This window comes from Mirounga angustirostris, unplaced genomic scaffold (assembly GCF_029215605.1).
Source record: "Mirounga angustirostris isolate CCGP_5_RB_7025 unplaced genomic scaffold, mMirAng1.0.hap1 SCAF_1, whole genome shotgun sequence".
NCBI classification, from domain to species: Eukaryota; Metazoa; Chordata; class Mammalia; order Carnivora; family Phocidae; genus Mirounga; species Mirounga angustirostris.
Window position 1 is genome coordinate 179,783,895 of NW_026991709.1, and position 24,916 is coordinate 179,808,810.

The 24,916-nt window shown below is 43.9% G+C and overlaps 1 protein-coding gene across 4 annotated transcripts in view; it reads left to right on the plus strand.

The window, feature by feature from the left end:
* FRMD4B (FERM domain containing 4B) overlaps positions 1 to 24,916 on the plus strand; it is a 325,730-nt gene that overhangs the window by 176,800 nt on the left and 124,014 nt on the right. The window contains exon 1 of one of the 4 annotated variants that reach the window (XM_064593810.1): positions 1,419 to 1,562. The exons of the other annotated variants lie outside the window; for them this stretch is intronic. Coding sequence (XP_064449880.1) covers positions 1,539 to 1,562 — 24 coding nt within the window. The 5' untranslated portion in view covers positions 1,419 to 1,538. Of the gene's footprint in view, positions 1 to 1,418; positions 1,563 to 24,916 lie in introns of those variants that run through there. 4 annotated transcript variants of the gene reach the window in all.

Here is a 24,916-nt window from a genome sequence, read left to right on the forward strand (position 1 = left end):
AGAATCTCCAGCAGACTCCCCGCTGAGTGCGGAGCCCAACACGGGGCTTATCTCATGACCTTGAGATCATGACCTGAGCCAAAATCAAGAGTTGGACGCTGAACCAACTGAGCACCCCCCCGCCCCAGGCGCCCCTGAAAAGCCTTTTTTAAAGTGATGTATAAGTAACTCATTTATTCTAACATCCAGCCCCTCCAATTGTGAGGTCACATGCCCACAAATAATTACCAAGTCTGTATTGAATTCTTTGCCACCTTTTCCACTGATTTTATCAAGTGACCTAAATAAGCATCCAAACTTGGCATTGATTGAAGTTGTTTTAGGCTATTGTGTCTTCCCGGATTGTATATTGTGGTTCAAAGTAATCGGAGTCTTTGAAAGGACTTCAAGGTAAAGCCACTCCCTCACTGCGCAGGGGTAAGATATTTTTTTGGTAGAGGGAAGGGGGAAGAGTTCCTCATTAAATACATGTGTTATATGCCTATTTACCAAGCAAATTCTTTGTGTTCTGCATGCATCGTCTCATTTAATTCCTCCAACACCCTTAATAAGCTGGGGATTTTTATTTCCACCTTACTAAAAAAAGAAACAGATTCTCAGAGAGGTCAAGTAACATTCCCAAGGACACACAGCTATAAAACCCCAGGTTTGACTCTAGAATTCACATCCTTAACTGTACCACACACTTGCACAAAATTTCAGAAGGTTCTTTTTTTTTTTTTCTTAGATGGAAGCATGGTACCATGTCACAAGCTCTTACTTAACCATTCTAAAAATAACACACAGACTTATTATTTTTCCTGGATTCTGTATATTTTTCTTTCTGCCCCACCTTGGAGTATAACATACTGCAATTATTCCCTATGCATTGAGTAATTTCAATAGTAATGCTTTATTCAATGCAAATGATGAAATAGATCCATTTTTGAGACCACAGTCATCCTGCCAAGATTTTTTGTTTGTGTCTGGCATCTCTGCTTTTGAAAGATAGTACTGAGGTTGTCTCATGGAATTCTGAGTTTCTTTCCGAGTGTAAAAGCTAGTGGCATGAGATGGGTGTGGGGACACAGTTGAGTTCAGTATTCCTTCTGCTTGTATGCATTCAATCGCCTGCCTTGTGCAGAACATACACAGACTGAAGAGCCAAAATTGAAGTGTGGAGTCTTCGATCGCCTAGCCCATCCCACGTTATGCATCATCAGTGAAGTTCAGAGAATAGTAAACAACATTTCATCATGTGTTTTAAAGATGTAATGAAGAAAAACTTTAGGTACCCAAAAGAAATAGAAGTTTTGGGTTATTTTTTTCCCCATGGCTCTCCTGACTCATGTTGAAAGGCTTTTGTTTCTAATCAAAGCAACAAACGGTAAGGTCATTTCCTTGCGATTATATGGCAGCGGAAGGCGTCAGGGTTTTCAGATCCCTACTTCCACCAGCTTTTATTTGGAGAAAACACACACACACACATACACACACACACATCACAAGCGCTTAATACATGTGTCCTTTGTCCTGCACGTTCTCTCCAGTCCCTTTAAATGAGCCGAGATCATGATTCGGAGGTAAGAACAATTTCTCTTATAATGTTCTGACTACAGACAGTGTAATGGTGCTTTGTGGGCTCTCACTGGTATTCTTAGCCGAATCTTGGGCAGATTTTAATATTTTACTGGGGTGGAGTCCTCTAAGTACTAATATTCCAGAATCTGACTTTCAGAAAAGGAAACTCCAAGGAAAGTTCATCTCCACTCTTTTCAAAAAATTACTCTTTCCAAAAAAGATTTGGCTATGCTCCAGTTTGATACCAAAATGGAGATGGTCCTTAACACCTATCTTTTGGAGCGTTTTCCTGTCATTGTTTTAAATGCGATCTCTGCTCCCTTAAAGGTCCTAAAAGGCTGATTTCTTGTTTTCACTTTGGAACTTAACAATTGTTGTTGAAGTGTGTCCTTCTACCTTACCACTCCCTTCCCCCACATACCCTTGTTCTTCTTTCTTACTTTCTTTTTTTGTGGTTGTTAATTTTAAAGGCTAGAGCTCCTTTATGGATATGGAAAGGACAGGGAGAGGGCAGGAACTGTGTCAGTAAGCAGCATGAAAATGCTTTTGGATTTCCAGTTGTTAATAATGTCCTCAGTATAATGTGTGTGGTGAGCGCTTCTCTATCTTTGTGAGCGCTTGGCAACAAAGATTCTGTGGGGATCTAGAGCTCATTAGTAGCCTTTCTAAAAGGACCTATTAATGTTCGTCCCTGTCTTGCCTGGAAAAAGCAGCAGGAGAAGTGATTTCTGTCCCAGAGTCTAGTTTATGGTGAAGACCATAATGTGATCAGAATTCAGCAGCTCAAGGCAGTGACCTTGGGAATATCATTTTGGGGGATAGCTGTTAATTAATTCATAAAACTTGTATGATTTGTCAGAGGAAGTTCTACATCCTAATTTAAGGGAAGTTTTTTTTTCTTTCCTCCCTTGTAATGCGGTGTTGGTAAACTCATCAAGTTTAACTCCAAGTGTCCATTTTTTTCTGATAGGTAGATGTCGGAGATGGAGGAGGGGAGGAAAATCTGGGTTGACTTCAGAAAACAAAGGAAATTGTCTCATCCAGGAGACTGCAAAACCCTTGGGTATAGAAGGAAGTCTGTGGAGGAAGTGGGTAGGATTGGTACAGAAGAGAAACATCAAGGAAATAAATACATCACAATAGGCACTGGGATAATACCCCCTTGCCATAATATAACACCACAGTGTGGCCTGAGAAACGAATTTTCGGCACTCTCTAAATTAATTCTATCCTAAAGTTATCTTATGATCTGAAGGAGTAGAAAGGAATATAATCTTAACCAAAATGCAGTCCTTTGACCCGGTTCTCAGACCAGCATTATGGTGACCCAGGGCTTCACATTAGATGATCCTATTCTTTAGATTCAGACCATAAGACCTCTCTAGAAGTGAGACTCTCTTGCGATGCAGCCTCTTCAGGAATCAGAAACTCCGTTTCTTAGCAGAAGATCTAAAATATTCCCAGACATTCCAAATTCCAGTCTAGAGCGTTTTCTGTGTGTTCCAGGGAACCATTTATTTGACCTTCCATTTGGAGCATACAGGAAAGTGGTGGCTACTAGAATGGGGGTTCTTCCGGACAGATACCATGCCCCCCACCCCACCCTCCACCCACCCCATCCCCAGCCATGGGGCAAGTGCAAGTGGTCAATAACTACTGGGAGGGAGGGGAATGGGTGGTGGACAAAGACCACTGGTTGAGTAGAATTGTAAAATAAGTTCATGCCATGGAATATTTGAGCCCAAAGAAACCTTTTAAGTTTCCGCAGTCCCTTCATTCTATTACCAACAGGATTAAAATCCAGAGTCCTGGGGGAATGTTTCTAAGATCTCATCTTCCATTAAAGGCAGGGCACAGCCTAGAATCTCCAGAGTCCTGACTCTATACTCTGTCCAGCACTGTGTCGTTTCTAGGACCAGCTGATTGCTTTGTCTAATTTCCAGCATCTCTGAATTACATGCAACTAGCGTTATTTCTCATTTATGCATTTCTAACTTGGACTAAAAATGCCCAAATGAAGTTTTGCTTCTTATTATGCACTGCTTACAGCTGTTGACAAAAACCCATAGGCAAGTACATGAAAGACCCCAAGAAAAGGAACCAGCCGCCTTGTCACTTTCACCACAAGCTGTGGTCCTAGGTAAAAATATACTCAAACACTTTCTCTTTGCTTTGAAAATATTGTAGGAACCAAAAAATATCAGTGAGCTCTTAGTGAAGGCCTGTCTCAAGATCATAGTTCAAGTAGGAGACTTTTGTTTGTCCCTGAGATGGATTTCATGAAACTCCAATTAAGACCTTTTTATTTTTTTCGCTTGATGTTGGAAAACTGCAAAAATTTTTAAATGAAAGACTTTTTTTAAACTAGAAAGAAAAAACTGAATATAGGCTAAAATATACATTAACATATGTTAATCTGGCAAACCAGTTTATCATTCCAATAAAAGCAAGTAAAGAAAAGTAAGATATTGGGCATATTCTGTTTATTTTAGAGGTTTTTTTCCCCCCTAAAGGAAGTCTTTGTAGATGAGGCTGTAGAGATATGTTCAATTCTGTTCTCTTCTATTGGTTTATTTTCTCTTTTGGTTTTGTTTTCTTCTGTCTTTGAGAGTTAGAATGAACAAGTCAGCAGAACTTGTATTTATTTTCAAGATTTTACTGAATACCTCCTTTTCAATTTGATGTGTTTAGATTCAGGTTTTCCAATAAGGAATGGAATTAGTCCAGAAGCTGACCTTCCATAACAGAGTATCTTTATCTGGTAGAACAGTGGGACGGGGCTGAACGGTACAGTGGACAAAGAGGGGATGGATTGTAGGTCTGACTCCGTGACTTACTGATAAGCTCTGTGGCCTCAGGGGATCTCATTCTTCCCATCCAGACCTCCAAGTCCACATTCATGGGTGAAGAAGTTAGACTCCTACTGAGGCTCCTTTCCAGCTTGGAAATGTTCCACCTCTAATTAATTGTAGTGACTTCCCTGTCACCTGGAAAAAAATGGGAGCTCTCTGTGTCTCTCTTCTCTGCTTAACCTCCATCTCCCTCTCTCTCATTCCTCTCTTTCTCCTCCTTCTCTCCCTTCTCCCTTCCTCCCCACTGATATTTTCCTTTTAACCTAGGAAGGAGTTTAGGGCACGGGCTCCAATGACCCAGCTGCGGGGAGACCCAGGGGCAGGAGAGAAGGAGCAGATTAAGTCAGGCCAAGTGGAAAATGGCAGAATGACTGAACCATCAGATTGAATCAGATGCTGGAATGCTCTCTAGGAAGAAATCAGGACCTTGTGAAGAGTGGATGCAGCTCTTGTCCTGAAATGGGACACTGCTCCTTGGGTTCCAAATTCTTTAGAAGTCAGGGCGCCTGGGTGGCTCAGTCGGTTAAGTGTCCACCTTTGGCTCAGGTCATGATCCCAGGGTCCTGGGATCGAGCCCCACTTCAAGCTCCTTGCTCCACGGGGAGCCTGCTTCTCCCTTTCCCTCTGCCTGCCTGCCGCTCCCCGAGCTTGTGCTCTCTCTCTCACTATCTCTCTCTGTGTGTCAAATAAATAAATAAATAAATAATTCTTTAGAAGTCAACACCCATTTCCCCCATATGTGCTGCCTCCATGATGGGCCAGGCGGGGGCTCACAGGGGTGAATGAGGTGCATCCACCGCGCGCTTAGGAAGCCTGGGCCAGCAGGAGAGTGCAAACGGGAACTCTCCAGTGACTCTCTGGAGCTCTTACAAGCTAGACTTGTAGTTCATTTGCCACTCACTCTCCAGGAGTGCAAAAGCTCTTGACGGGAAATGGCCGTGAGTAGTGGAATTTAATTAACCTGATTTTGAAGTCAAAGGATTAAACCGACAGGGGTGCATTTAGGTAGACGTCAGACAATGTCGACTACAACCAGCGGTGATGCCAGCACGTTCAGCAGCCCATTGGTAAAGGTTCTGTTTTTGATAGGCTCTGCCTCAGTGAAACCAGAGCGAGAGGAAGTGGTGAGAGGGCAGTGTTCTGCATCTTCACCTGGAAACCTTGCTTTGCCTCTTAGGAGCTGAGTGACCACCTCTGACCGTCTGATGGGGCTAGTTAAAATCACCTTATAAGGTCGTTGAGGGAATTAGAGCTAGCCTCTGGCACTGAAGCCACACCTAATAAAAGGCAGTTAATATTTAATAATATTATTAATATTAATTAATATTATATTAATATAATTAATATAATAAATATATTATTATTATTATTCATCTAGCCCAAGTGCAGGAAATGAAGTGTCAGGAAAATAGGCAGACACCACCTGCAGATTGAGTGTGTGCAGTAATAAATGGGTCATTTTCTTCAGGGCCCTTCATGTTCACAATAGCATAAATATGAGCCAGTTATCGGCCATCCCACATTCGGATCTCTGCACATCTTGCCGCTGTAAGAATATGTACCAGCCTTCCGTCGTTTTGGACACGTGGGCTTCTCTGAGCCTGTAGTCACTTGTCTAGATTTCACTGGGTGGAGGTCCACAAATAAGTGATCACAATGTGTCCATTGCAGCCTTCAGTCTTGGGCTTGAGGTCAAGGATCCATCTTTTTAAGGCCCTGGTTCTAAACCACTTGACCGATATGGACCCAATACAAATCTGATCAAAGTTATAGAAAGTGTTCCTGGCAGAAGTCTCACCAGCACATTGTGCTTATATTGGGGGAGGGGGCGATCTTTTCAAACCCCTCTCACCTCAGTAGAACTATGAGAGGTCTGTCTCTGTAGCCCAGCTAAAGAACTGGAATAAACAGTGTCTTTCAGAGACATGGTGAGAAACTAGCTGGCCTCTATGTGATGCCCAAGAAATGAGTTTTTCTGGAACCTTCTTTTAGCCCCTAGAAGGGTGGTGTCCCGGAATTGACATGGGCTCCATAGAAGGCATTTAGGATCTAAGAGCCAAGTCCTGCCCCTCCTCCTCTGCAGCTATTTATACAGCTCCTCTGGGAGCAGGCGTGAGAACTTCAGCAACAGCAGGGTGTGGAGGAGGCAGGCTCCCTCTTGGTACTTGGCCTTGTATTGAGTTGAGAGTCAGGTCACTCTAGTGGGACCTGAAGGTAATTGTTCTGCTCACCATGAGAATTGCCATCCGGCTTCAGGGATTCATCTGAAAATCTACAGAGATTTCGCAGTAACCACTACATTTGAGATGGAGCAGTGGGATGTTGTTTGTGGTAACCGTGTACATCCCCAAGCGCCCACCTCAAGGTGCAAGCACCCCTCTTTATTAGAGCAAGTACTGAGGTCCAACATGCCCCCCAAATCTTGCTTTGCATTAATTATCCTTTTTTTCTTCTTTTTAAAATAAACTACTCATCAACTAGTAATCCTTTTAAATATTTTATATGAAAAAAGGCTATATTGCTTCTCAATTTTTAAAAAATAAATGAAGCAACTCCATTTTTTCATTCAACTGATGTTTACTGAGGGACTGGCTTTATAGGGTGCGTGCTACAAGCTGGGGAAGAGGGATTAAGAGATAGATAGGGTCCCTGGAGGAAGATACTGTAAACAAGGTACATCGTTATTTAATTACAATTGTGAAAAGTACTGCAAAGAGAAGTACAGAGAGCTTAAAGAAAAAGTAACACTCATAATAACAGTTACAGAGCCCAGAGCTATTCCAGATACTCCATGTACACCAGCTCATTTAAACCTCAGAGCAGGGCACCACTATTTTGTCCATTATGCAGATCAGAAAACTGAGTAACAAAGGGATGAAGTCCCTTGCACCTGATTGTGCTGCTAGCAAATTAACTGAATCAGGATTTGAGCCCCAGGCAATGTGACTCTCGAGGCTTCGATCGTAACAACTACACAGTTTGTGGCTTCAATGGTAAAATGACTTTTAATCTACATTTTTAAGGATAAATTGGGTTGGTCCAACTGGGTTAGAGTGCACATTCCCTACTCTCTTATGCTTTGAGGTGGGAAGGAGATCACGTAGAGGAAAAACTAGAAGAGGACCAGGTGGCTGGAGCCCAGAGAGGGAGGGGACAGCTGGGCAGGAAGCAGGGGGGCAGGGCGAGGTGGGTGGCATTAGGGATGGGCGCTTTAGGTCAGTTCTGAAGGTAAACCCCTCCATCAAGACCCTCTCGGGAATCTTCCATGCCTGTGATATAAAGACATTGAGTGGAGTTCTCCTGAGCTGGCACGATTCTTTCAGATCAACTTACTATTATGTATAGAAAACAACGTGCTTGATGATGTTTTATGTGTGTCATCAACCTGATGCACTGATGTCTTTTCTAAGCCAAACATGTATTCCGCCTTTCCCGGGGCCCGCAGAACTGCATGTTCCATTATGGTTCACATAGCCATGTTGTACCTGTGGCAGGTTCAGTCATCATCATCATCATCCTCATGTCTCACACTTTGTGGCAGGCACTGTGTGGGTGCTTTCCATGCATTCTAGTGTTTCAGCCTCAAATCCATGAGGTAGGTAGGTGGGTGCTGTTACTATCTGCATTTTTCGGATAAAGGAACCGATTTACAGGTATTCATTCACTCACTGCCCAGCGTCCCACCAGCAGTCAGGTCTTGCAGCCCAGATTGCCTGGTGTCGAAGTCCAAGCGTGCTTAACCCTACACTGTGGGTTACCTCCCTGCCTAGGGCACTTCCTATTAGACAGATGTGAAAACCATCCAAAGTTAATGATAGACCTGATTCTAAAGCTTGGTTTTTACATTAAGTTTCCTTTTCTAGGCCAACAGTTAAATCTCATGGTAAAAAAGAAAAAGAAAGGGAACTGAATAGAACACTGTGGACTTCCACCATGACCTAAAGCAGCCTTGTAAACATGTTACAGGTTTACTAGCCCACAGAGATACTTTACCAGCCCACCAGCAGCCAAATCGGTTAACACTGGCAAAAATAGAGGGATCTAAAGGGGGTGGGGAATCTGTATTTGGATACTAACCAGTGGGTGGTTGAAAAAGAGAAATAAGGGGCAAAACTGAACAGTTTTGATAATTATTGGGTGCTTACTATGTGCCAAGCACTGTGCTAAGTTCTTTACATGTATTCACTCATTTTATCCTCTTTACAAACTTATGAAGTTGGTCTCAGTCATATCTCCATGTCACAGATACAAACCAGAAGACTTGTTTCTCTTTCTTCCATTTTTGCCTCTCCTTGCCCTTCTGTCAGAGTAACCAGATTTTTCTTTTATAGGTGTCCCCAGATCATGTTTCCCCCATACCAAAAGCCTCCCATAGCCTTCTCCTGCATTTAAAATAAAGCCTATGCTCCTTACTATGGCCCACAGTGAAGTAAATGACATAGCCCAGTGTTTTCCAGACTCCAGTATGTATCAGAGTGACCCGGAGGACTTGCTATAACAGATGGCTGAGCACCAGTCTGCATTTCTAGCAAGCTCTGGTTGGTAGGGAACACACTTTGAGGACCACTGATGAGCCCCTTATTAACTCTGTGACCCTGTCTCCTGTCCTTTTCCTTTTGGCCACCCAGCTCCAGCCACACTTGCTGCCATTTTTTTTTTTTAAACTGTTGATTCTCAGTGGTGAGACTTCACTCCCAAGAGAGTGAACTTGGTTCTTGAGGGGCAAAAAATACCCCTTAGATACTACAATAGTTTGTGGCCCTCCAAAGCTCAACTCCACCCAATGGGAATACAATGTATCTATTGTATTAAAATTTCATAGAGGAGGAGGGTATTAGGGGGAAAAAATGTCTAGAGAGGCTCCTTAAGAGTGTGATAATGAAAAAAGTTGTGCAGCATATCTTAAACAAAGCATACTCCTACCACAGGGTATTAGCACTTACGTGGCCCTCTGTCTGGAATGTTCTTTTCCCAGATATTCCCAAGGCTGACTCCTTATCATTCCCATCTCAGATTAAGTATCATTTCCCCAAATAGCCCCTTCCTGACTACTCTAAAGTAATAACTCTCCTGCATCACATTATTCTGTTTTCTTATTTTCCTAGTACTCAGCATGATCTGAAATCATCCTGTGTATTTGTTGGTTTCCTTGTTTGTTGGCTGTCTCCTCCACTAGTGAGCGTGTAAGAAAGGAGCTCCTTAGCTGTGTCCCTGCTGAATATCTAGAGTCTGTGATAAATTCTGGCACCCAACTAGAGCTTGATAAATATTTGTGCATGCATAAATGGATGGTAATCACACAGTTGATAAAGCAGTCATGCTGAGATGTGAAGCCAGGCGTTCAGACTTCAGGCCTCCTGCGTAAGCACCCCTGAAGCCCCAGGGTCATTGAACAAGGGCACCTCGCAGGCATGGTGCTGTGACAATTTACTGGGTCCAGCAGATGACCCCGCTCAAGGTGTGTCATCTAACAGGCAGGGGGAAGGAACACATTTTTCCAAAATTTTTTTCCAGGTGGTTGAATTCTAATCCTACCACTTAATTTTCTCCCATGGTTACGACAAGCAGGAAAAAAGGGGAGGAAGACCCCACTAATTTCAGATGAGGAGATCAATGCGAAGGATTATGGATAGTATTATCCTCCCATTTTACAAATGAGAAAACAGTGGCTCAAAAACGTTTCACCAAATGCCCGAGGCCCCAGAGCCAGGATTTAAAGAGGCTGTAAAGCACACCATTTTCCTTCTCCTCCTCTGGGACCTCTCCTCGAGGCTGACACCCTTGACCATAGCTCCATCATCGTTAGAGCATCAGCCATACCCAACAGCCCACTCGCCCCAGAGCATTTCCTGCATCCCAGGGAATTCTACTGGACACTGATGCGAAAAGATGTGCCCTTTTCACCTCCGCCCTATCTTGATTTAGGATAACGGGAATGTCACTTAAAATGGCATATCTCATTATCTGTACATCAAAGAAAAATAATTTCTGGTCACTTCCCTTATGGCATCGTATTCATCTGTCTGATTCCCCTCCCACCACAAAAATGGGCAATTATTATTTTATCCCTGAGAGCCTGACACAGAGTAGGTGCTCAAAAAATACCCATTCACTGTAAAGCAAACAAAACTTTTTTTTAAGATTTTATTTATTTATTTAGAGAGCGAGCACGAGAGGAGGGAGGGGCAGAGGGAGAGGAAGAGAGAGAATCTCAAGCCCCCATGCGGGGCTCGATCCCAGGACCCTGAGATTATGACCTGAGCCAAAATCAAGAGCTGAATGCTTAACCAACTGAGCCACCCAGGTGCCCCAGTGTAGTTTTTGTTAACAACTTCAACCACTGTGGTTGCAGAGGAAGGAGACATGTATAAATTTGAGCAGGAACTAATCAGAGCATCGGTTGGCCGTAACACAGGAGGAATGGCATTATGATGGAACAAAACACAAGTTCTACAAATACTCCTAATTCCCGAACAAAACACAAGTTCTACAAATACTCCTAATTCCCAGCCACAATATTCGTGGAAATCTGGAGGTGACTTCTGCAGGTTCTCCACCTTCCGTCCCTGCCAGGCCCACAGGATCCACTTTTCTTGTTTAAATAAATCACTTCTCTTTGATAAAACTCTTCCCTGCTCTAGTGCCTTAAACCCTCCAAGACTCAAAAGGTGTCAGTAGTAAGAATAATAGTTCCCAAGCCAGAAAAACCCGGACTTTGATCTCCAGGGCTGTTTTAAAATTCTCCAGTTTTTTTAAAAAGTGCATTTCTTTTCATTGACTTCAGTCTAATAAAAGGCTTTGGGGCCTGGCAGAGTGAGTGAGCACTGGAGGCAGCCAGGACCTCGCTGATGGAGCACTGTGGATCCCCCAAAGCACCCCTGGGTTGGGAGAGCTACATTCTCTTTACAATTCTCATTTAGTGTTAACGGAAGCCTTCCCACTATGAAATGCACAAGAGGAAGCATTGCATGCAGGACCTGCCTTGTATTTTAGTGGGTATTTTTTTTCTAACTTTACTTCTGGGTGAATATTTTATAAGGGTCAGGAGATTGGGGCAGGAGAAAGCAGGAGCTCCGGTCTGGAGTCTCAGCTCTGTCTAGCTCTGCAACCCCAGAGAAGTCACACCCCTTCTTTGGGCCTCAGTGGCCTCAGCTATAAAATGGGGATATGACGCTCTGGCACGTTAAAATGTGTAAAGTTTAAAAGAATCAATAGAATTGAAGGCACTTTGAAAGTTTAAAGCACTCTGGACAGGCAAGGTGATATTATTCCTAATTAGAACGTTCAGACCAAGTCTGATCTTGCCCGAGCTACCTGCTCCTTTCTCTGCAGAAGAGTGCAAGGGCAGAGTAGGATCTGCTCGTCACTGGAATGTGGCCTTCAAGGACATCTACTCTGAAGGGGTGTCTAGCAACTGCTTGGTCTTGATTAATGAAAGGTTTAATAATATCACTAGAAATTGCATGTACTCTGCTAAGCATTATATGTATATTATCTCATGTGACCCTCCTGGGCCTGGGAAGTGGGTGCTATTATTATTCCCATTTTCAGATGGGGAAAACAAGGCTCAAGAGAAAGGAGGTAACCCGAACAAGGCCACACAGGAACTGAAGAGCAGAGCTAGGGCTTAAACCTAGGTCTGTCTGACTCCAAAGCCTATACTCTTGACCTTCACACTTCTGGAATAATAATGCTATATTTGAAAAAGCAATACTAGCTGCTTCTTATGGACTGCTTACAATGCACGAGGCAAAAATATTCCCATTGCACAGCAGCTACTCAGAGAGTGTAAGTGGCTTGCCTGAAGTTTCCAGCTAGTTAGAGGCAGAGTCAGGCTGGGATGTCATATCCATCTGACTTCTGAGGGGCTGTTCCCAAACCACCGCCCGGCACTAAGTGTTATCACCCCCTACTCCCCTGACTATGATTGAAAAGGAACTAGGAATTCCGGAATGTAATGATTTCCCAAAGAGTTTGCAGAAGCCACCATCCAGGCCACTCTTACCAGAAGCATCCATGCTTTTTTTTTTTTTTTTAAAGATTTTATTTATTTATTTGAGAGAGAGAGAATGAAAGACAGAGAGCATGAGAGGGGGGGAGGGTCAGAGGGAGAAGCAGACTCCCTGCTGAGCAGGGAGCCCGATGCGGGACTCGATCCCAGGACTCCAGGATCACGACCTGAGCCGAAGGCAGTCGCTTAACCAACTGAGCCACCCAGGCGCCCCGCATCCATGCTTTTTTAAATGACCCAGCCCCTCACTGCCTTCAAAAAGGTTATTCCAGAACAGCAAGTCCAAGAAGCAAGGCTGAGGCAGGGCCACAGAAGAAAATACTTGGTTCCCTGGATACAGCTGTGCGTGTTGGGTGAGATTTCCTCTCACAAGACTTGTCCCTTCTGCTGGAGGCCGAGCGGAACCGAGATTAAAACAGAGCAGCCGTACAAGTGGGGAGAAACTTGCCAACAGAGCAGAATGACACGTGCTCAGTTCTGCTTGTGAGTGAAAAAGCTGGAAACATCTTTCATCGATGCCTTAAGGTCACGGCGGCCTCCTGTAGCAGGAGAAGAGTTCCATGGTTTGAGAGATTCCAGAAGGACAGCAAGATAGCAACACAGCTGGTTGGGAGCTGGCAATTAAGAGGCAAAGGGGTGACCTTGGCAGAAAGAGGGAGAAAACTCAGAAGCGGAGCAGCAGATGGAAATTAAGGGAAATTCATTCATTCCACACATTTTTAGTAAGCCCTGCAATGGGCTCGGCTCTCTTGTAGGAGCTAGGAGAGCAGCAGTAAGTGAAACTTGCATCCCAGTGGCAAAAGAACCAGGAAAAGCAGATGACATCGAACCTTTTGACAGGAGCACTGCAATCCTTGGTCGGCAGACCCTCAGCGGTGAGCCCAGTCACTGGTGATTTGGGGAAGCATGATAATAAAGCAGAACAGTTACCTTTTATGTTGACCTCTGTCTGCCAAGCTTGGTGCTCTGTGGGCAGGTATCATGAGTCCCGTTGTTGGGATGTGATAAGTAAGTCTTAGGAAAGTTAAGTGGGCTGAGCTTTGGATGCAATTCTGTCTGAATCCAAAGACCGCTATTTCATCTTCATCACTGGTGGCTCAGTGGCCTCAGCATCCCGACATAGTGCTCTGAAACTCATCCTTTCTATGAGATCTCTCACTCCCACTGAACTTCTCCAGGGGAATGCTGGTGTGCCTTTCACAAATAGCTCTCTGGGATAAAGGGCGCCGACACGTAGCATTTGCCAGTTTCTGTGGTGTGAAGACCCTCACCTTGGCCGATCTCCTGTCACCACTGTAACCTCCCTGATTGGGAAGAGGTGAGCAGTTAACATGTCGCCATTGGGGAGCGTTGCTGTCACACTGACTCAGTAGGCATAAATAACCTCAAGAGCAAAGATAATAGTAAAATGTAGCCAAATAACTGGAAATGATGAGTTTTGCGCATTTATTACCTGTAATTTTTTTTAAGTAAACTCCAGGACCAATGTGGGACTTGAACTCATGACTCCGAGATCAAGAGTCACATGCTCCACCAACTGAACCAGCCAGGCGCACCTTATTACTTGTATTTTTAATGTAATTATTTCATTACTTATTTATTTCTTCATTCTATTCTTATTACTTCATTATTTAATTCATAAGTTTATATACTGTAATTTTTAATATTGGGTCATGCTTCACAACCAGCTTGAAAATGGGGCAGTAGACTCTCATGAGTTGTGGAGACTCACCATTCTCTCTCTCAAAGGATTCTCTTCCCCTCGTTGCGTTTTCTGGTTCTGGCCCAGAAATTTTTCTTGGCTCCTTTTTTATATTTCCTTTGTCTCCTTGACCTGTGGCCTTCCAGTTTTTTTGGTTTTGTTTCGTTTTAATCTTTGACGCCTGCGTTAGCCTCAAAAAAAGACACCATCCCATTTGATCAACGCAACCTGCGTTAAGTGACCAAAAAGTTTCTTCACTAAATATTAGAAACCTGTAGGTTGAGAAGGGGGTGTTTCTTCTGTGACAGTAAAATGAGTCCTGGACATTTGTGATTAAGAAATTTTCTATATTGTCCTAAGTGTGCTTGACTTTTCTGTTTTCACAGTTTGGTAATGCCTTTCTAAATTCCTTACCCAAATGTGACCTTTCTACCAACCCAGCTAGTGCTCTGGACCTAATACAATCCGTTTGTATTATTTATAAACTCCCTAAGGACTGATTTCAGCCTATACTTGTATTTGGACCACAAAGAACAAAGAGATTTTGAAAAGCATAAATCAGGGACATTCTAACAGGTGTTGATGAAAAATGGAAACGTGAAAATTCTGACAATGAATGTGTACTCTGAAAAAAATGTAGTTGATTTTGGTTTTCTAATTAATTTTTGTTCAGTTTTAGGTTTCCAGGGCAGTATATGTGATTTATGTGCCCTGTGGATGGCTCACATTCAGCCCAGATTTCCAAATGTGCTGTACAATGAATAAAAAGTACCTAGAATATCTCTCAGTTACGAGTACTACAGTTTATTTTTAAAATCTGTTTACCCGAGCTGTGCTTGTCTTAACTGTTAAGTTTTTGAAAGGCGCAGTACTTTTGCTCATTCCTACAGGCTGTTTTTCACGGGAGAAGAGAAAACTGACAGTTGGCCAAGCAAAAAGTTTCCAAACCACAGGGTATCTGCTACTTGCATAATCACCAAAGCCAAAATTTCCATTTTCTACAAGTTGACTGGAGAACTTCATTTCTGGTCAACCTGAGCTGCAGACAAGAACTAAAATCCTTCACAGGCCACGGGCTGTGCTCTTGGCTTTTCTTGGTTACACTTTGTGACTTTTCCTGTTTACAATATCTGTGTCCTCCCACTTTTTCTTTTCTTTTTCGACTCGATACTGTACCATGACATCTAAAAATACAGCCTAACAACTGGTTTTAAGTAAAGAGGATGTTTCTTTCTGGAAAGAAATGGCAGATCTATCCTGCACAGTTTTTTTAAAATAAACATTGGACAAACTCTCATCAGTGCCTAAGCTGAGTTTCTAATTGGAAAAGCACACGGTATTTATAAAGACAATCCTGCTTTTTGCTGCAGCTTCTTCCATGAAGATATATCACCTGTTTCCCCCACTTGTCACTGGGTGAGCTCCTAGTTGAGTTTGACTCAGGCCTGTATTAGCTAGGAAGCTTGGGTAAGTTATTCTCAACTTCTTGGGATCTCAACTTCTTCAGTGTAAAACAGAGGGTCAAAAATACATGCTTCACAGGGTTGTTATAAGAATTCAGCAGATGGGGACGCCTGGGTGGTTCAGTCGTTAAGCATCTGCCTTTGGCTCAGGTCATGATCCCAGGGTCCTGACACGGAGCCCCTCATCGGGCTCCCTGCTCAGCGGGGAGCCTGCTTCTCCTTCTCCCACTCCCCTGCTTGTGTTCCCTCTCCCGCTGTGTCTCTCTCTGTCAAATAAATAAATAAAATCTTTAAAAAAAAAAAAAAAAAAGAATTCAGCTGATGGGGCGCCTGGGTGGCTCAGTCGGTTAAGTGTCTGCCTTTGGCTCAGGTCATGATCCCAGGGTCCTGGGATCGAGCCCCCATGTCAGGCCCCCTACTCAGCAGGGGGGCCTGCTTCTTCCTCTCCCTCTGCCTGCTGCTCCCCTGCTTGTGCGCTCGCTCTCTCTCTCCCTCTCTGTCAAATAAATAAAATCTTTAAAAAAAAAAAAAAGAATTCTGTGGATAAGATGTATGTCAAAGCACATGACACAGACATAGCAGTCAGCACATTCAACTGATGTTGGTGAGAACAAAAGTAGCCAGCCCAAGACACAACCTGGTCGCAATCAGATAAGGAGAAAGGGTTTATAAGTGTTTTCCTAGCTTGGGGTACCAGGGCAGTTAACAATGGCGGTTTTGAGTTAGTCTGTTGATTATCACTGAGAAATCAGAATGGCATTAATCCCCATCTATTGGGTTGACCACTCCTTCCAGGGTTTACCTGGTAGATTGATTTTTCAACTCAAATTTGACAACTTGTCCTCTTAATAATCCAGGAGAACTTTTTTCTTGAGAAAAATAAACATTTAACCAACTTAAAAGAACCACTGACAGTTAACATAATAGCACTCAACAGCTTACAGATCGTTTCCACCAATCATAGTGCTCAGTGCACAAGGGTAAGAGTAAAGCTGATAATGCATGCCAGGCACTTAACACAGACTCTAACACCTAATCTATACCAATAAGTAGAATGTATTACTGGTGATGTGATTATCATCTGTACTTTTGAGGTAGATTTTAGGTTCAATCCATATTAATACAAGAGACAAACAAAGCTAAATAAGATTGATTCTTAGCAGTCTCATTTCACAGGGGCAAAAACTGAGATTTAGAGAGATACCACGATATCGATGCCATACTCAGTTAAATGGCAGAGCTGGGACACAACCCAGGCCTCCTGATTCTTTTTTTTTTTTTTAAGATTTTATTTATTTATTTTAGAGAGAGAAAGTGAGTGTGAGCAGGGAGAGGGTCAGAGGAAGAAGGAGAAGGAGTATCTTCAAACAGACTCTGTGCTGAGTGTGGAGCCCGACGCGGAACTCGATCTCACGACTCTGAGATCACGACCTGAGCCAAAACCAAGAGTCTGACGCTTAACCAACTGAGACACCCAGGCGCCCCCCAGGCCTCCTGATTCTAAATCCTGGCATACCTCGAGGATACTAGGCTCGTGTTGCCCTATGGCCTTCAGCTCCAGACTTAAAAAGTAGTTTTGCTTCTTTTCTTCTTTTCTTCCTTCCTTTGAAACCTGGCCTTTCTTTTCACCAGCCTTAAGAGAACAGGCTATAATCTGATAAGCGATTGTCTTTTATGAGAATGCCCTCCCCAGGGAGTGTCTGCCAAAGCTGACCGAAATTCCCTGCCAGGTCGATGCTGGAGCTCCAGAAACAGCATCCACTGGCCAGCCTTTCTTGTTTGCTTTTCTCCAGCCTCTGCCAGAAAGGAGCTTGCACTTGAATGCTAATGTCCAGAAAACACCGTTATCCCTCCAACTTGTACTGGGAGCCCCTTCTTAAGAGCAATGGTCCAATATACATTCTCTCTATCAGCTTCCTAATTTCTCAGGCCTCCAGGGCGAGACATGAGTTTTGCAGAGGCTCAGAACTCAAGTGCATTGCCAGCTGAGCTATTTCAGAGTCTTCATTATTGTCTGAAAATATTTGTTTAATTGTTAGTCATTTCTTTTCTCCTTACCTCTAGAGCAGTTGTTCCCAACTAGGGATGATTTTGTCCAAGAGACATTGGACAATGTCTGGAGACATTGTGTGGTTGTCACAGGCAGGGGGGAGGTGTTACTGGCATCTAGTGAGTAGAGGCCAAGGAGGCTGCTAAACATCCTACAGTGCACAGGACAGCCCCACAAGCAAAGAAGCATCTAGCCACAAATACTAGCACCAAAGCTGAGATACCCTGCTCGAGAACAAGCCTTGCAGATGTATATTACTACCCAGAGCAGTGCTTGTGCTTGGAAAGTGCTCAGTGAATCCCGGTTGAGCAAATGAGTGAAAACATGTTTCAGAGCTTTCCCACGCTGAGTTCACTGCACTGTGTTCTAGATTGCATCTTAAGCCCAGACTATTGACTATTGTAGAGTCAGACCCAGGAGGTCACATACCTGATAAATGTCATCCTGTACCCGGAGTGTCCACATAAGCGTGACAGAGCCCTCAGCCCAAGAGGTGGGGATTAATTCCATCCTGATGCCCAGTGAAAATCAAGAGCAAACACCTAGACACTGTTTTTAGCAGCTGCCCATGTTTCTGCAAGTGCAGGGCCGGGAGGTAGCCAAGGAGTGGGGAAGTTCCCCTGGCCTTGCTGCCACACAATGAATGACCTGAACCCAGAAACTCTGGTTTGGTGAATCTAGATGAGGCTTTTCCAGAACAGTGTCTTACCTGGTGGTCAGGCTGATACGGGAAATGCCGAAGCTGGGTGTTTGCATCTCCCAGACCTAGTAGGTGGGAAATACTTTAGAACAGAAATAATACAAAATAGCAGGGAGAGGCGCACACTCAGTCGCAGTGTCTGTGTTTCTACCTTCTGTGTCTCCTCCTCGCTCTGTGACTTTGCGGGGTGGAGTCAGCCATTTACCTTCTCTGAGACTCGACTTCCTTGTCCATAGAATGGAGTTAGTATGGGAATCTATCTCACAGGCTTGTTATGAAAATGAAGCTAGGGGCACCTGGCTGGCTCAGTCGGTGGAGCCCTCGACTCTTGATCTCTGCGTGATGAGTTTGAGCCCCATGTTGGATGTAGAGATCACTAAAAGAAGAAAAGAAAAGAAAAGAAAAGAAAAAATGAATTTAAACAGCCCATGTAGGGGCACCTGGGTGGCTCAGTCGGTTAAGTGTCTGCCTTCGGCTCAGGTCATGATCCCAGGGTCCTGGGATCAAGTCCTGCACCGGGCTCCCTGCTCAGCAGGGAGTCTGTTTCTCCCTCTCCCTCTACTCCTCCCCCCTGCTCATGCTCTCTCTTGCTCACTCTCTCAAAGAAGTAAATAAAATCTTTAAAAAAAATAAACAGCCCACGTAAATAAAAGAAAGGGTTTGGAATAGTGCCAGGCACATGGTCACTGGCCATTAGTTATTGTTAACACTTTTTTTTCCTAAGTCAGATTACTCAAGTTACTCAGTTTAGTCTTCGGGAACCTGAATTCTCCCCTTCTTTCTCATTCTCCCCACCCCAGCACATTTTCTTTCTTCCTGTGCTTCTTTTATGCCACCTGCCTCTGTCTCTCATTGTCTCTTTTTTATCCTCCTCTCCCAGTGAACCTGAACCTTTGTGCAGCTAGTGGAACCTGAGAGTCCACCCCAGGTCAAAGCAACACGACCCAAAACAAGTGACTTAACCTCTCGGCACTTCAGTTTGGTCATCTACAAAATCTAAATAGCAACACCTCTTACCTCGTAGGGATGTAAGTAGCATGAAAGAACATACTGCCCATGCACTACATGACATCCAGTGGTTACAGAAGCTAGGAGAATCGTTCATTGATACAGGAAAAAGAGGTTCCCAATGATTGGACACTGGGAGGGTAGGCACCATCTTGAAGCAACTCGAGGGAAAATCACAGCTGACTCGGTGTGGAGACATCTGTGTCAGTCTAGGCCATTCTCTGAACGGGAGTGTCAATAGCTCATATTCAGTCAACACCCAGAGATGATATAAAGGAGCCCTGTTCGGCTGGGGTTGACATCATTTGGGCGAAATATAAAACTCTGTCCACTCAATAGATCCCAAAGTAAGAACGTCCTAGATACGCCCTTCTACCTCTCTCCAGTTCCTCCAGAATCTCTCCTCTGATGAGGAGTCTAATAGCACGCCTTGTTCTCAGAGTGGAAAGCTTGTTTGTTATGTATGAGCCCATCTGGGCCAAGGCTTAGGAGGTGTTTTGGAACATCCTCACTTTACCTTATGCTATGTCAGTGGAAATCATTTGTGAATTTATTTCACAAATTGTTGGCTGTGTCTAGATTCTGAGCAGTTAAGACTTTCCTTCACTCAGCAGATATTTACTTACCACATTCTTACCCTGTGCCAAGGCACTGTTCTAGGCCCTGGGGATACAGTGGTGAACAAATCAATCAGGGTCTCTGTCATGAAATTTACATTCTGATGGTGAAAGATAGAGACAGATATAAACAAAAACAAAACAAACAAAAGAAGAAATACTAGCTATGAAGAAAATAAAGCAGCTTGTTAAGAGGGAGAGTATCCAGTCTCCACTGTATTTTGAGGACAGGCTTCTTGGAAACAGTGACATTTGATTTAAGATCTGAAAGATGTAAAAGCACCCAATCATGCGTGACCTGGGGAAACAGCATTCCAGACTGAACAGCATATGTAAAATTTCAAGGGAGGAACAGGCTTTTATTTTGAGGAAGAAAAGGAGGGTCCGTGTGGCTGGTGTGCTAAGGCAAAGGCAGATGGGTTGGAATTAAAATTAGAGAGGGAAGGAGTTAGATTTTCCCAAGGTTTGCACGAGAAGCCACCTGGCAATTTTAAGCAGGAAAGTGAAGGGATTTCATCTGTGTTTTAGAGATGCTGCTCACATGGCCATGCGGAGATTGGATCCTCACGGGACTCAAAAGCATGAAGCCTGGTTAGAGAGATGGTTTTGCACACATCCAGGCAAGGGACGATGGGGAATTAGACTCTGGATGGGTCACCCCACAAAAAATCCTGAGGAGTCATTTTTATGAGGCAGACCCTCTCAAGCTAGGCTTTCAGAAAAAGTCAAAAGGGAACAAGAAAAAAGAAAAAAGCAGCTTGCCTCTTCCTTTACCAAGCTTTCATATTTCCTTGTTCCAAAGAACTACTAAAGCAAAACCAAAGAAGGCTGAGGTTCTGTTTTTTTTCTGTAGTTGTTATTTCCTGTTGCTTTTTAAGCTGACCCTGGTCATTATGAACCGTCCTAAACTGCCCTATCTGGACTTGCCTTTGGGTTTCTTACCAGGTCTGCCTTGTCTCTCCTCTTCTAAATCAGGTAGTGGGATTGGGTGTCTGGGGTGGGGTGTTTTCACTCAGACTTGAACCCCACTCTGGGTTACATATCAGGACACTCCATGAAGCCAGAGGTCTGTCCTGTGGCCGATTCTCACTTCCCTCTGCTCTTCCTCATTTGACCAGTGACCAGATGGACAAGGTCCTTCCACCAGCACCCAGTGCTTAGTGTCTGAGGACCCATGCTACCAGCTGGGGAGCAAATTCAGGGCAGCCACAGACTGAGGTGGGAGTTTTAATCCAACCTGCACGATTTTAACTTCTGTGTCCCTGGGGTTGAATGTAGGAGGAGGCAGGAAGGGATTCAAGTCTGGGTGGGGGGTAAGTGAAACTTTCCAAAGACATGATTTTTTTAAATATGTTTTCTGTTCCGCATGAGGCGTTGCTGCCCCTGGGAAGGGTCACACCTGAGACTCTTCGGACAGTCTCTGTGGGGTTCGAGTGATTCTGTGGAGCATCATTCCACACACAGACTGGAGAAAGAGTATGGCCCACTATCCTGTGTTTGCTTATGAAAAGAAATATGTACTTCCTTTGAGACTTCTTAAATGAAGTGTCGTGGCCTAACTTGGCAAATTAGTTTCTGTCTGGCATTAGGTGCCTGAAGAGCTCATAGGAAAATACAGACTCTTAAATCTTAAGGCAATTTGTTAATCAAAAGAGAGAGGAGAGAGAGAGAGAGAGAGAAAGAGAGAGAGAGAAGACACTTTGTAATGAGGTAGTGAAGAATATGGACTCAGGAGCTAGTCTGCCTAAGTTGGAATCCCAGCTCTACCTCTTACTGGCTTTGTGACCTTGGGCAAGTTGCTTGGCCTCTCCATGCTTCGGTTTCCTTAATGTAAAGTGAAGATGATAGAGCTATTTACTTCATGGCTTTAAATGAGTTGCTACCTATTCAATACATTGAACATGATAGAGCTGTTTCCTTCATGGCTTTAAATGAGTTGCTACCTATTCAATACATTGAACATGCTCAATAAAATTTGTTGTTTCTATTATATTTTAAGGTGATTCTGTATTTATAGATATAATCATTGTGATCCTGAACAGTTCCCTACAAATATAACTCCTGTTGTTGAAATTAGAAGAGAAAACTTTGGTGGGAGTCATGTTTTAAATTAAATTTAAAATGCCTGTTTTTTTTTCCTTTTGTTGTTACAGTATTTTTTTTTTTTTAATAAAAAGAAAAATTCAGCCTGTTGCAAACAGCAGCATTTGAATAAGATGGTATCTCCTAGCCAAGTAACCTTGTGCACAGCGCTTATGCTCCAGCCTGGAAGTCAGAACCCTGAGTTTTAATCCTAGGCCTCACATTAACTAGCTGTGTGGCTTTGGACATGTCCGTTCCTTCATTGCCCCATATCCCAAGTAAGCAGTGTTTATCAAATGCCTGCTAAGACTCTTTCTATTTGCAAGTTATAAATTCTAACTACCATGTCAGCTAACATGGTTTTTCATGCCTGCTTTCGAATGTTTTGTTTTCCCTCTTGCTCCCCACTCATCCAGTCCGTTGAAAATGGTTGGGTGGGAAGGCTCTCCCACAATTTGTCACCATAGAGCGTATGGAATAGCAGGTGTACAGCTAAATGGTTAAGGGCTTGGGCTTTGGGTTTGAGTCCAGTTCTGCCATTTGTGAATCTTGTTATGTGCAATCTCTGTAACCTCGTTCACCTGTAATATGGGGAGAGGAGACTGCCTACCTCGTGTGGGTATCATGAGGGTTGGATATGTGAATACATGAAAAGTGCTGAGTGCAAGGCTTGGAATACAGAAAGAACCGGTTAGTGGTAATATCGGTGTTGTCATTAAAATACTGAACGGGGTGGGGGCAGGGGGGCGCCCGGGTGGCTCAGTCGGTTAAGCGTCTGCCTTCGGCTCAGGTCATGATCCCAGGGTCCTGGGATCGAGTCCCGCATCAGGCTCCCTGATCAGTGGGGACTCTGCCTCTCCTTCTGACCCCCCCCCCATTGTGTGTGCATGCTCTTTCTCTCTCAAATAAATAAATAAAATCTTTAAAAAATAAAAATAAAATGACAAACCAGGTGCCAGGCTTACAGAAGGCTTGCAGGAGCTCGTGGTCCCCTCTCTCTTTTTTTTTTTTTTAAAGATTTTATTTATTTATTTGACAGAGAGAGAGACAGTGAGAGAGGGAACACAAGCAGGGGGAGTGGGAGAGGGAGAAGCAGGCTCCCCGCAGAGCGGGGAGCCCGATGTGGGATTCGATCCCAGGACCCTGGGATCATGACCTGAGCCGAAGGCAGATGCTTAACCAACTGAGCCACCCAGGCGCCCCCCTCTCTCTTTTTATGTCTGCCCCATCAGCTCTGGAGAATTTTTCTGCTTTGTGCTTGTTAACTCTACCTGTCATTTATCTTCTTCAAAATGGGTTAGTAATCTTCATCCCATTAGAAAATTGTTTTTTTTTTTTAATAGAATAAATGGAGGATAGGAAGCTTCATTAGCTATTTGTTAAGCTTCAAGCAAATAAAGGGTATAATAACTGTGCTTTGTGGAAGTGGTTTATTTCACTCTCAGGGGTGTCAGATTGAAAGCTTACCAGGACATTGTTTATGAGGCTCAGAAAGGTTAAGTACCTTCTCCAAGGTAACCCAGCTAGTAAGAGATAAAATATGATTTCGAGCCCAAGTCTGGCTTTAGAACTTATGCAAGTGACATCATTTCCCAGGCCTTGGTTTCCTGGTGCTTAAATTGAGGAAAGCCCCCCCAAATGAAACCAAACAAAATGAGGATGCCCCTTTCAGAGGCTTGCTTAGAGGTTGAAATCCTAGATGTTAATGAAGGTCAATTGTCAAGCACTTGGCCTGGTGCACAGGAGACCCTCCTTTGACGTGGGGTTTTGTCTCTTCCCTGTCCTGTGTGAACTTAAATAGGGGTTTGCTTACTCTCATGACGTGACTCCCAGGAACCTGGCAGATAATAAATTTGGGTGAGGCAGGGACCACAAATCTCATCTAAAGAGGGAGCTGCTGTGCCCCACCCTGGCCCAATGTTGCCATGGAGGAAATCCAGCCCAGTGTTTCCAAATCCTACCATCTCAATTTTTCTTAAGTGGCATCTTCTGATTTCTGAGATCATCAAAACAAAAATTTATTCATAACAAAATACATCAACGACCTTTCAACCTCTGATTTAAGTAAGTGACAAGGGCAGGCCTTTCTATCGCTAGTGGTGGTCAAATCGGTACTCTGGCCTCCCGGAGAAGCCATCCTCCCACAGAGGAAAGGGTTCGGTGAATACAGAGCACGGGTGTGCCAACGTGGGCTTAAAACTGTAGCATTTTTTCCCCCTCCAGTTCACCTGCACTGCCCTTTTCCAGCTTGTCCTGTATGGTCTCTTAGCACTTCACATACTGAGACGTGTGTTCAGTTCTCCCCACCAAATGTCAGCCTTTCTCCTGGCTGTTACATTTGTGGATGGTGCATCTGTGATTATGAGTAGATGACTTTACCATATTAATGACATCATCTGGGGAGTCCGTCCTTTGGAAACCTTTCGTTCTGATTTAGGTGTAGATACCTGTGGTATCTGGGACACCGGGGTGGCTCAGTTGATTAAGCATCTGACACTTGATTTCAGCTCAGGTCATGATCTCAGGGTCCTGGGATTGAGCTCTGCGTGGGCTCTGCACTCAGTGGGGAGTCTGCTTGAGATTCGCTCTCTCCCTCTCTCTCTGCCGCCACCCCCCCCCCCAAAAGATACCTGTGGTATCTTAAGAAGACGCTTTTAGTTGCAAGAAGCAGAATCCAACTCAAGTTAGTTTCAGGAAGTAAAAAAAGTGGATTTATTAAAGGAACACAAGGGTGTTTCATGGAACTAAAGAGCAAGAATTCACCCAAACCAGTGGAAGTGACTACAAGTGACTAGAAGGACGTTAGGAACCCAGACAGCAACTCTCTCGAGCTGTCCCTTTCAGGTTGCATGATTTCTCTTGCCTCTTTCC